The sequence below is a fragment of the Heptranchias perlo genome, chromosome 6 (genome assembly GCF_035084215.1).
Source record: "Heptranchias perlo isolate sHepPer1 chromosome 6, sHepPer1.hap1, whole genome shotgun sequence".
NCBI classification, from domain to species: Eukaryota; Metazoa; Chordata; class Chondrichthyes; order Hexanchiformes; family Hexanchidae; genus Heptranchias; species Heptranchias perlo.
Window position 1 is genome coordinate 24,309,896 of NC_090330.1, and position 12,724 is coordinate 24,322,619.

The following is a 12,724-nucleotide window of genomic DNA, read 5'->3' on the forward strand; positions in this document are numbered from 1 at the left end:
GAATAGCGGTTATTTGTCAATTTCAAACAAGTCTGGTAGTTTTCCAAAGTGCACAGTGGTTCTTCTACCCATTGGTTCAGCATTGAGGAAGTGTGCACACACTGCTACTGCACTATCTTCCCAACGCTGATTTTTTATCATTCAAACCAGTACATTGCCAGCAAAGGCGTTACTATAATTATCCGTATATTCGTGTGCGTTCGGAACTCGGGGAGTATACATTTGAAGACCGATATAGCATAGAAGGATTTTACTTAAATAGTCCTGGAAATTTCATCCAGATCATCACTTTCAGATGTCAAAACAGCTGCGTGTGTGCCTCATTAAATCACCTCGATATACTTTGCAATCATCTCAACTATCCCCATAAAAAGTCAAATAATGCTAATCTGGCCCACTGGTCAGGTGGGACCAGGACCTTAGAGACTCAAACCGCAACTTGTCACAGACAAACAACAACTGCGATGGATGATAGACAGTGCTGACGTCTTACACTATAATGAAAATATTTTCAAATATTTAAAAAGGAAAAGTACATCAGAGGCTTTGGGTGTCATTCGCAAAAGCACAAATCTCGCTGCGTCTGTCTGCCTTACAGCAAGACGTGCAGACTATACCCATAGTGTACTGTATTGTAGCTGCTCCGCATTTAAAAGAATCAATTTCAATAAAGCTGTCATTCTATGGCCCCGTTATTTGGGCGCAAGAGTCCGCTGGTAACTTGCTACTCTGCCTATCGCAGGTTTACGGCACACGAATCAGGCACGGCTCGGATTTCTGCGTGCGGATGGGTTCTGGTTATTTAAAATAAACCTTTACCCTTTCAGCCAGGTGCAACCCAACCAATTACAATAAACCCCTCACGCTGCATTTGACACCACATCAGTTTTCCAAAACAGCATTTCTTATGTCACACCTACAACAAATCACATCCACGCTTTGCGTTTATAAAATACGATCCCCAGATGATGTATCTTTTTTCCCAATCACAGTTCTCAAGGGCACAGATTAAGCACACGTTTTATTCCCACACTTTAGCAAAAAAAAAACTCACCAGGTTGAGCACAGTCTCCACAATGTCCCTGTTGCTGACTTCCCCGACTTGGATGAGCCCGATGACAACGGCGAATTTCATCTTTATATTCCTGATGGGCACCGACGGGTTAATGCCGGAGATGGACACCATCGAACCCACCATCTCCGCCGGAGGCGGCGGCTGCTGCTGCTGTTTGGTACCGAGCTCCAAACCGCCGGTTGCCGACCCCAGTCCGGCGGCTCCTCCCGCTCCAGCCGGTGCCGAAGGTTGAATGTTTACCGGCAGCGCCGGCTTGTCGCTCGCCATGTCCCTTCGACCCAAGCAATTCCTGTTTCTCACATTCACCAGGCACCAGAGACACAGGCAGAGGGGGGCAGAATATTCTGGAAAAAAGCTCAGCACAATTCAACCCACAACAAAAAAAAGGAGAAATAAATAGCCTGCCCCCTTTAATAATTAAAAGACTTGATCCTTTTCTATTTTTTTTTGTTTCTTCTCCTCCTTTGAATTTTTATAGAGACTGATTCAGGTTTTGTTTGTGCTGCCACTCCGCTCACTGCTGTCGCTGGCTCTCATATCACTTTCTCCGCCATCTTCTGCCCCCTCGCTGCAGTCGGCTCCTCTACGCATGCGCACTGCGGTCGGCGGAGTCCCGTTAGACAAGTCTCAGGTGTCCAGGTGACAAGTGCACATGGTGCAAGCTCAAAGCAGTCAGCAGAAGAGATCAGCTTGAACCAAGGAGGCAAAAGCTGCTTCAACAGCTGCAGCTATATCAACAAAGCACAAGCAGAAATCATGAAACCAGTGCACACGTTTATTATTCTTTGTCTAAAACCCTTTCTTATTTTGCTGTACTTTTTCATTAACAGTTAAAGTGATGAAAATGATGAAAATTGTTGTCATTACCTATAACTATAACAGTGTCATTATAATGTATATTTAATTTTAAGGATCTCAAAGCAGTACAGAAACCACTCTCCTGTCCCTCATTTGTCACTCTGCTTGTCCTACATCCAGTACTAGATGAGCTAAAATTTCCTTCAACTAACTATTGGGAAGACCAATGCCATTATCTTTGGTCCCCACCACAAACTCCGTTCACTAGCTGCCGACTCCAACCCTCTCCCTCGCCACTGTCTGAGGCTGAACCAGACCGTTCGCAACCTTGGCATCCTATTTGGCCCTGAGATGAACTTCCAACCACATATCCACTCCATCACCAAGACCGCCTTCGTCCACCTCCATAACATCATGTGGAGATGCCGGTGATGGACTGGGGTGGACAAATGTAAGGAATCTTACAACACCAGGTTATAGTCCAACAGTTTTATTTGAAAATCACAAGCTTTCGGAGGCTTTCTCCTTTGTCAGGTGACTCCTTACATTTGTCCATAACATCACTCATCTCTGCCCCTGCCTCAGCTCATCTGCAGCTGAACCCTCATCCATGCCTTTGTTACCTCTAGACTGGACTATTCCAATGCTCTCCTGGCTGGCTTCCCATTTTCCACCCTCCTTAAACTTGAGCTCATCCAAAACTCTGCTGCCCATATCCTAACTTGCACCAAGTCCCATTCTCCCATCACCCCTGTGCTCGCTGACTTACATTGGTCCAGGAATGCCTCGATTTTAAAATTCTCATCCTCATTTTCAAACCCCTCCCATCTCTGTAACCTCCTCCAGCCCTACAACCCTCCAAGACCTCTGTCTTCCTCCAATTCTTGCCTAATGGGCATCCCCGATTTTAATCGCTCTGCCATTGGCAGCCGTGCCTTCAGCTGCCTAGGTCCTAAGCTCTGGAATTTCCTCCCTTAATCTCTCTGCCTCTCTACCTCTCTCCTCCTTTAAGACACTCCTTAAAACCTACCTCTTTGACCAAGCTTTTGGTCACCTGACCTAATACCTCCTTATGTGGCTCGGTGGCAAATTTTGTTTGATAACGCTCCTGTGACGCTTGGGACGTTTTACGAGGTGAAAGGCGCTATATAAATGAAAGGTTTTATAGTTGTTGTTGTTTGGAGGACTTATCAAATGGATTATTATGAGTAATATACGGGCCACACTTTCTACCACACTGGAAATATCTGCAACAGCGTCACAATTCCCGAAAGGGATAAGCAATAAACAGGATTGTCCACAAATATATGTTTCCCTGTATTTATTATTGAGTGGAGGTTTTATTATGACCAATTGATCAAACATCAGGATATTCTATGTAGGGATCATCTTGTGTCTTGTGAAATGTTTAGGCGCCTCTAAAATACTATACTTAAGTTAATTATGTATGACCCTTATTGAAGCCATTTTTCCTTGTTAATGTGTCAGGGTTTGGCTATGCATAGGTGTGTTTCAAACTAAGGACACACAAGGACAGTTTTTCCAAGTATTTCAAGAAGAAACATTCCCCACTTTCATCCAGGAAACCCAATTGACTCCACAGAAAATCATTGAACCATAGTGACTCATCCCGACATCACCGCAACATAGTAGAAAAAAATTAGCATAGCACCAAGTCAATTTATACAACATTCAGTTCTTGCGAAAAATAGAAATGATAAGAGTCTCAGTGTTCTACAACCATTCAACCAAAATAAATCTTTTCAACAAAATCGCTAGTCAAAACGATCTATTTATTTCCTTCTTACCACTATGTTTGAGGAATTGCGGTGACTTTCATATGCATCATTTCAGAAAGCAACCACAGTTATCTGGATATAAATGCAATATCGCCTTTCAAAGTATTTATTTTGATTTTCTCTCTCTGTTTTTACCATTTCTGAGAAAATTGAAAGATCAGCACATAAAATCAACCAAACACACGATTTAATAAAGCAGTTATGGATCATTAAATGGCAATAATTAATTTTGTTGAGTGAGGCAGAAATGGGGAAACGAAGAACTGGAACAAACAAAACTGGCTGAAAAGTTTCTCAGAACAGCATGATATGAATTTATTTCAGGTTTCTGTGTGAATGGTTTAGTACTGCCTTGGAAAAAAAACTGCCAAATCTTAGTAGGAAAATCACCTCTCAAAGGCCAAAGACCAAAACAAAAGTCATTTCTATGAGAGGCCTTGGTTTCATTGGACAGTTACAACCTGGGGTTTATGCAGTTTTACATTGGGAATTCTACAATCTTAGACTTAAAAAAATTAACATTCGTAATGAACCTGAAGGAAATTAACTTCGTCCAGTTCTAAATATCTCCTTAACGCCTCAAGACAAAAAATGGTCACAATCAGAGCTGCAGTATTCGATCTTTGTTGTCATCAGATTTATTTTTTCATAATTACTTTATTCGTTCATATTCATATGGGTACACTTCCAAACAAAATAGGCCAGGCAAGAAAAGACTATGAAATGAACAGGCTTGCTCGCACATTTCATAAAGATAACTAAATGATTTTGTGTTTTCACTTCTTTCATTTTACAGACGTCACACATTATGCCTTCTGACTGGAAACTTTTACAGTCACTTTGCAGATCCATATTATTGTTTTACATATATAAATACTAAATATTCTGAAAACGGTATTGACGTTACCTTTGCCTTATTTTAAATACTTTCCAATACATTTATACAAGACAAGGAGTTTTTATTTCTGAATTCCAGCATCCGCAGTATTTTACTTTTGTTTGAGATGTATCAGTGTTACGTTTAATGCCAGATTTAATATAACTATCTCTCCCATAATTACTTAAAATTGATCTTCAAGATAATAATTGTTACTTTTGAATAATTTCTAGCGGATCTTTCGTGGCATTGCTCACAGGCTGTTTATTTTAAATGGATGAAATATACAATCTGGGGAGAGATTGGCCCACACGGAGACTTAGGGTGGAGTGAGGAGAGAAGAGGTACGACTAGTAGAGGGGGGCGGCTGCTATTCTTTTCAGAAATGTTCCTTGTTTCTTTCCTTTGGCTCTTTCCTCACCTTTCCTTTGCCCTCCTTTCTAAAACACTACTAAAATAATATTTTACAGCACAGAAACAGGGCATTCGACCCAACAGGTCTACGCCGGTGTTTATGCTCCACAGGAGCCTCCTCTCACCTTACTTCATCTCACCCTATCAGCATATCCTTCTATTCATTTCTTCCTCATGTACTTATCTAGCTTCCCCTTAAATACATCACCTTAAATGAATTCCTTTCTGGCTCCCATTCATCTTTTCTCCACCATTACTTTTTTTTCTACTCTCCCCTTTTCTCTTTTTGATTCTGACTCTTCCCGTTCTTCTGCCTTTACATTGAGTTACATCATCTAGTCCACAGCACAGAAACAGGCCATTCGGCCCAACTGATCTATGCCAGCGTTTATGCTCCACAGGAGCCTCCTCACTCCCTACTTCATCTAACCCTATCAGCATACCCTTCTATTCCTTTCTCCCTCATGTGCTTATCTAGCTTCCCTTTAAATGCATCTATGCTATTTGCCTCAACTATTCCTTGGAGTTGTGTGTTCCACATTCGTACCACTCTTTAGATAAAGAAGTTTCTCCTGAATTCTCTATTGGATTTATTAGTGACTATCTTATATTTATGACCTCTAGTTTTAAACTCCCCCACAAGTGGAAACATTTTCTCTATATCTACCCTATCAAACCCTATCATTATCTTAAAAATCTCTATTAGGTCACCCTTCAGCCTTCTCTTTTCTAGAGAAAAGAGCTGCAGCCTCTTAGCCTTTCCTGATAATTATATCCTCTCAGCTCTGGTATCATCCTTGTGAATCTTTTTTGCACCTTCTCCAATGCTTTTATATCCTTTTTATAATATGGAGACGAGAACTGTTTATACTACCTGCATTTATTTCTCTCATTTGCTTGTCTGCAACGATTGCATGGGTGGGAGCATGGCATCGAAAGAGGCCAGGGCATGGGCTGTAGGATGAAACAACAAATCAGACGCTTAATGGCATCAGTCTTTGCTGCCTTAACTGTCCTGTGATGGAGCGAGTTCAAGCTGTCCAAGTTCTGGAGCGTTTGTATTTTAAAGGTAGATACTACGCTAAACTTTAGGTACAGTTCAAAGGGAACAGTCATCTCCAGTTCTACCAAGGATGAATGTGGAGGGCAGGGTGTGAAGGGAAGCTGGGAAGCGAGCACTGGAGGAAGAGTGAGGCGATGGAGCACTGGCGGTTGTCCTCAAGGCTAGAGGTTTGGGGCCATCCTGCAAAAGCTGCTTTGTAAGCCTACTGAGTGTGATAGGCAAGCATCGAAGAAACGGGCTCTTAATGTTGGTGGTCAAACATTTCCTTGGAAACTTTAGAAATTGACACGTCAATTGGTACAATCTGGCGTATTTTCTTCTGTTTGTTGGCTTTTGTTTTCGGGGCACACTATAACACGCAGAGTAGGGGTTCTCAATTATATATTGAGAAGAAGTCAACTTACCTCACACATCGGGTTTATTGACGTTTGGATGTGGCAACTAGCTCAATCATGTTTTTTTACGGGGTTAATAAAAGTATCTCTCTCTCCGTTAATCTCTTCCTGAGGCGGAAATATTTATTTTCATTAATTTTCAAAAAAAGTACACAATTATAAATCCGTGTTTCTGATAGTCAATACAGGAAATAATAGTCTCTTCTCCCACATCTCTATTGTACTCTCCCAGCATCTCCCAAACTCTCCCACTCTGTGTGTGTTTCGATCTGTTACTCTTTTCCCCTGTTTCTGCCCTGTCTCTCCTTTACGCTCCACATTTCTCCTTTCTCTGTATGTTTCTCGCTCTGTTACCGTTTGACTGCTCTTGGTATTTTTATATTACTTTAGCAATCTGTCTGAACTCTGCTCCCCTGAATCGCTTAGCAATGAGCTTTAAAAGAACCACTGCCGCTATGCAGGTGCCTGAAAAACTGATCAACGAGCTGTATAAGATGCTTCCACTTCTCATGTCTATGAATAGCTCATCAGTATGCATTTTGTAACAACAAAAAATTGAAAAAGTAAACCACTGCTGCAAACCACCTACATGACTCAGCATTGAGGCCCTTTGCGCAACTTATGATTCGCGGGTGTCTTAAGCCAGACTTGGGGATTCTGTGTGCCTTCACACCAGGCCTCAGCTGAGGTGGAGAATGAAATACAGGTATGTGACTGGACTTAGTGCTATCTGCTAGAGGAGGAGTAGATCCAAGATGAAGGCTATTAGACACTTGATGGACCGGGACAGGCCTTGCACGGGATGGGGTTGTTGCAGCGATTAGAAGATGGAAGAGAATGTTTATGGATAACGTTGGTTTTCTTCCCCTAAATTGTCGATTTTTCTATATTTTTTATTCGTTCATGGGATGTGGGCATCGCTGGTGAGACCAACATTTATTGCCCATCCCTAATTGCCCTTGAGAAAGTGATGGTGAGCCGCCTGCTTGAACGGCTGCAGTCCGTGTGGTGAAGGTTCTCCCACAGTGCTGTTAGAAAGGGAGTTCCAGGATTTTGACCCAGCGACAATGAAGGAACGGCGATATATTTCCAAGTTGGGATGGTGTGTGACTTGGAGGGGATCGTGCAGGTGGTGTTGTTGCTGTTGAAGAAGCCTTGGTGAGTTGCTGCAGTGCATCCTGTGGATGGTACGCACTGAAGCCACAGAATACCCAGCCTCTGACCTGCTCTTGTAGCCACAGTATTTATGTGGCTGGTCCAATTTAGTTTCTGGTCAATGGTGATAGAATCATAGAATCATAGAAGTTTACAACATGGAAACAGGCCCTTCGGCCCAACATGTCCATGTCGCCCAGTTTATACCACTAAGCTAGTCCCAATTGCCTGCACTTGGCCCATATCCCTCTATACCCATCTTACCCATGTAACGGTCCAAATACTTTTTAAAAGACAAAATTGTACCCGCCTCTACTACTGCCTCTGGCAGCTCGTTCCAGACACTCACCACCCTTTGAGTGAAAAAATTGCCCCTCTGGACCCTTTTGTATCTCTCCCCTCTCACCTTAAATCTATGCCCCTTCGTTATAGACTCCCCTACCTTTGGGAAAAGATTTTGACTATCTACCTTATCTATGCCCCTCATTATTTTATAGACTTCTATAAGATCACCCCTAAACCTCCTACTCTCCAGGGAAAAAAGTCTCAGTCCATCCAACCTCTCCCTATAAGTTGAACCATCAAGTCCCGGTAGCATCCTAGTACATCTTTTCTGCACTCTTTTTAGTTTAATAATATCCTTTCTATAATAGGGTGACCAGAACTGTACACAGTATTCCAAGTGTGGCCTTACTAATGTCCTGTACAACTTCAACAAGACATCCCAACTCCTGTATTCAATGTTCTGACCAATGAAACCAAGCATGCCGAATGCCTTCTTCACCACCCTATCCACCTGTGACTCCACTTTCAAGGAGCTATGAACCTGTACTCCTAGATCTCTTTGTTCTATAACAATGGTGGGGGATTCGGCGATGGTAATGCAGTTGAATGTCAAGGGGAGGTGGTTAGACTCTCTCTTGTTGGAGATGGTCATTGCCTGGCACGTGTCTAGTGTGAATATTACTTACCACTTATCAGCCCAAGCCTGGATGTTGTCCAGGTCTTGCTGCATGCGGGCATGGACTGCTTCATTATCTGAGGGGTTGCGAATGGAACTGAACACTGTGCAGTCATCAGCGAACATCCCCATTTCTGACCTTATGATGGAGGGAAGTTCATTGATGAAGCAGCTGAAGATGGTTGGATCTCGGACACTGCCCTGAGGAACTCCTGCAGCAGTGTCCTGGGGCTGAGATGATTGGCCTCCAACAACCACTACCATCTTCCTTTGTGCTAGGTATGACTCCAGCCACTGGAGAGTTTTCCCACTGATTCCCATTGACTTCAATTTTACTAGGGCTCCTTAGTGCCACACTCGGTCAAATGCTGCTTTGATGTCAAGGGCAGTCACTCTCACCTCACCTCTGGAATTCAGCTCTTTTGTCCATGTTTGGACCAAGGCTGTAATGAGGTCTGGAGCCGAGTGGTCCTGGCGGAACCCAAACTGAGCATCGGCGAGCAGGTTATTGGTGAGTAAGTGCCTCTTGATAGCACTGTCAATGACACCTTCCATCACTTTGCTGATGATTGAGAGTAGACTGATGGGACGGTAATTGGCCGGATTGGATTTGTCCTGCTTTTTGTGGACAGGAGGTACCTGGGCAATTTTCCACATTGTCGGGTAGATGCCAATGTTGTAGCTGTACTGGAACAGTTTGGCTAGAAGCGTGGCTAGTTCTGGAGCACAAGTCTTCAGCACTACAGCCGGGATGTTGTCGGGGCCCATAGTCTTTGCTGTATCCAGTGCACTCAGCCGTTTCTTGATATCACGTGAGGTGAATCAAATTGGCTGAAGACTGGCTTCTCTGATGGTGGGGATATCGGGGGGAGGCCGAGATGGATTATCCACTTGGCACTTCTGGCTGAAGATGGTTGCAAACGCTTCAGCCAGAAGTGCCAAGTGGATGATCCATAGCTATGTTTATATTGCTATGTTATAGCTTTAGGGGTATTTAGTTCAGTGGATTTGGAACTCTCATGAGAAATTTATACCAAAAAGATTGGGAGAAGGTGATTAGTTCAGATACTAAAACAACCAATGAGAATTGACAGCACAAAGATGGTTGTGGGGTGCATTTTGAATGAAGGGACAGGTTGGAGGAGAAGTTCTGAAGTATGCTTGATTCTGCAATCCGATTGGTTGAGAAATTCCCTAACAATGGTCTTCAAACTTTACAGTGTGGGGACCCCCAAACATTGACTCAATACCAGAATCTCCGTCCAGCTACCCAAAGGTAAACAGTACTATCACTGCAAAAACAAATAGTCAAAAGCAATAGAAATTGTGTACTGGTATCTCGAAAATTGCAGACATCGGATGACACACAGAAAGGTAATGAACAGCAGGCCAGCTAGGTTCAGGGGACCTCAGTTCGAGAGTTAATGCTCTACAGCATAACGGCACATAAACAAGCCAATAAAAAGGAAACCTCTATTTTCTCATATACTGTAGCAACACCCACGATTTCAGCACACCACAAACGATGACACATCCGGAGTTATTATTTCATTTAAGTCAGTAGATTCCCCCTCAACGTCGCGTACACTTTATTATTAGCATTCGTATAACCTCTGTATTTCCCTGGCTACGCAGTGCATGAAAAAATCGCTCATAGGTGTTATTCTGTGCAAAGTCTGAGCAAAACAGGCGTGTCAAAACATGCAGAGTCGTTACATCGATCTCCCTTTAAGCTCCAGTAGCATTAATTATTGTGGTCACTGATAATCACATCTCTTTCTGCTTGTGATGCTGAAATCTGTGATGTCAGGAATTTTGATGGTGTAAATAAATACGAGTAAGGAATACGTTTGTGTTTATACGTTTCTAATTTAGAACTCAAAAGCAAATGTATATATTTGGATAACTTTGAATTGCGGACTATGTCAATATGTCACTGTCGGTGGTGAAAATATCTTTAGTAAGTAAAGTCTGAATTACACACGATGTACATAGCACAACACGCTTAGCTATAATGATTAATTTCGATTGACGTAATTGTAGTTCTGGTTAAATCTTTATGCTTTAACTAGGAAACATTTTTACAAGTGATCAAACACGAAGTATTGAATTTATGAGTAGCTCTTTAAAAAAAACAGTATTGATATCAACATTTAAAGGCTTTTACAGAAAAAAGCTCAAAAACTCGACTATTATTTTCTTAGAAGCCCTGAAGATAGTGCATAATGACTGCAGCATTTTCCGTGGTATAATGCAGCCATATTCAATTCGTAATGCAGCAAAGCCCTCTTAATTTCAGTGTATACAAGACGAAATCCGGCGATCAGCTATTTCAAAAACGTTCTGAAATTGAACGATATTCCAAATTCGATTTAATGCCTGTCAGGACCATTTTGTTTCTGGTAAATTGCAGTCTTTCTTGACAAAGGTTTCAATGTATTAAACACCCATATAAACTGCAAAAGTGTTGATTTTTAAAATGTTTTTTGCATTATAATCTGATTACACCAAATCTAATAATTTCCCTTTTCGTGGAAGAGCCCAATGGGCAGTGATATGCTGCTGCCTTGTGTCCTCATGTGGAGAATACCAGCACTGCAAGTCCCAATCATCCCATACAAATGAATGCTTTTATTTTCATGATAACAATTAGATACAATTTGTATTTTTAAAATCATATAATAATAGCACTAAAATAACAGAAAATACAACAATAATATAAATATACTATTTTTGGAACGCTCATTCCGGAAGATGAAACCATCCGGTCAGGAGCCCAAAAACTTGCAATTATATAACACCTTTAATCTAGTAAAACGTCCCAAAGCGCTTCACAATAGCGATTATCAAACAAAATCTGACACTGAGCCACATAAGGAGATATTAGGACAGTTCAAAAACTTGGTCAAAGAGATAGGTTTTAAAGAGCATCAAAAGAGGAGAGAGGTAGAAAGGTCAAGAGGTTTAGGGAGGGAATTCCAGACGGTAGGGCCTACCCAGCTGAAGGCACTGCCACCAATGGAGGAGCGATTAAAATCTGGGATGTGCAAAAGGCAAGAATTGGAGGAGCTCAGAGATCTTGGAGGGTTGTAGGGCTGGAGGAGGTGACAGAGATAGGGAGGGGTGAGGCCATGAAGGGATGTGAAAACAAGGATGAGGATTTTAAAATACAGGCGTTCCAGGATGGAGAGCCAACGTAGGTCAGCTCCTCCAACTTCTGTTTGGAAGATGGGGTATTTTCCATCACCTCCAAGTACACAATTTTCTTGCCAAACCTGACATTTTCACTAGAATGACAACATTCATCACACCTTTCCATGGGTTATCGTCCTTAATAATTTGGGTGAACGTTTGTTCTCCTCATTGTATCACATTATTTCGTCCATGAAAGACGTGGTAGAGAAGCATTCTGAGAAGCAACCTTTAAGGTTGCTATATGCAGTTGCCATAATTGGAGAGATCAAGTAGCTCCGGCGTGCTGGCAGGAAGAGATGTAGAGGACTGATACTTTGTTCCAAATCTTCTGAACCTACCCAGCACTTTGGGGAAATCAGCATCGAATTTTGAAGTGGGCTATGAACATTCTGGTATTAAAGTTAAGTCAGATCCATACTACTCAGCCTTCGGATAATTTTGAATCTTTTGATTTGTACGTTCTTGAAATGCCTGCTGTTTGTAGCAAGGTATTGTATTTTGGTGCCTTGGCATCAGACTGCAGTACCCACTGGTGATGTGAGGGTAGCTATGTTTTTGAAATTGGCCTTTTCAAAGAAAGTCACGTTTTCTCCCTGATTAGAGAAGTATACATTTTAGAAGGTAAAGTCACAGAGTGGGTCTAGGAATTCGACAAGGATGGTGCAAGATAGAAAAGTAATGGTGAATAATTGCCCTAATGCTCGATGTCTTAGAGCAGTAATGATGACTTAGCTGCTGCCAAGTATGTCGAGGCACATCCAGCCTATGGATCATGATATTTCAACATTGTCTGTCCGCAGTAACTAATGAGCAACATGGAAATGATGGAAGCAATGACGTGTGACACGATTACATCACTACTGCCCTATTGTACTAAAAATGATCACCAAGAATGACAGCGGTAAATGACTTGGACGCTAAAGTGGACGGAATTGCAGCAAGATTGAACCCAGGCCAATTTTCCAATCTGGACTGTCCAATTTACATCACGA

At 42.1% G+C, this 12,724-nt stretch overlaps 1 protein-coding gene across 2 annotated transcripts in view; it reads right to left on the bottom strand.

Annotated features, from left to right (window-relative positions):
* Window positions 1-1,563, bottom strand: part of nbeaa (neurobeachin a) — a 637,170-nt gene extending 635,607 nt beyond the window's left edge. For both annotated transcript variants that reach the window (XM_067985944.1, XM_067985943.1), the window contains exon 1: window positions 1,055-1,563. In XM_067985944.1, the coding sequence (XP_067842045.1) occupies window positions 1,055-1,342 (288 nt within the window). In that variant the 5' untranslated portion in view covers window positions 1,343-1,563. The remainder of the gene's footprint in view (window positions 1-1,054) is intronic.
* Window positions 1,564-12,724: the final 11,161 nt, after the last annotated feature.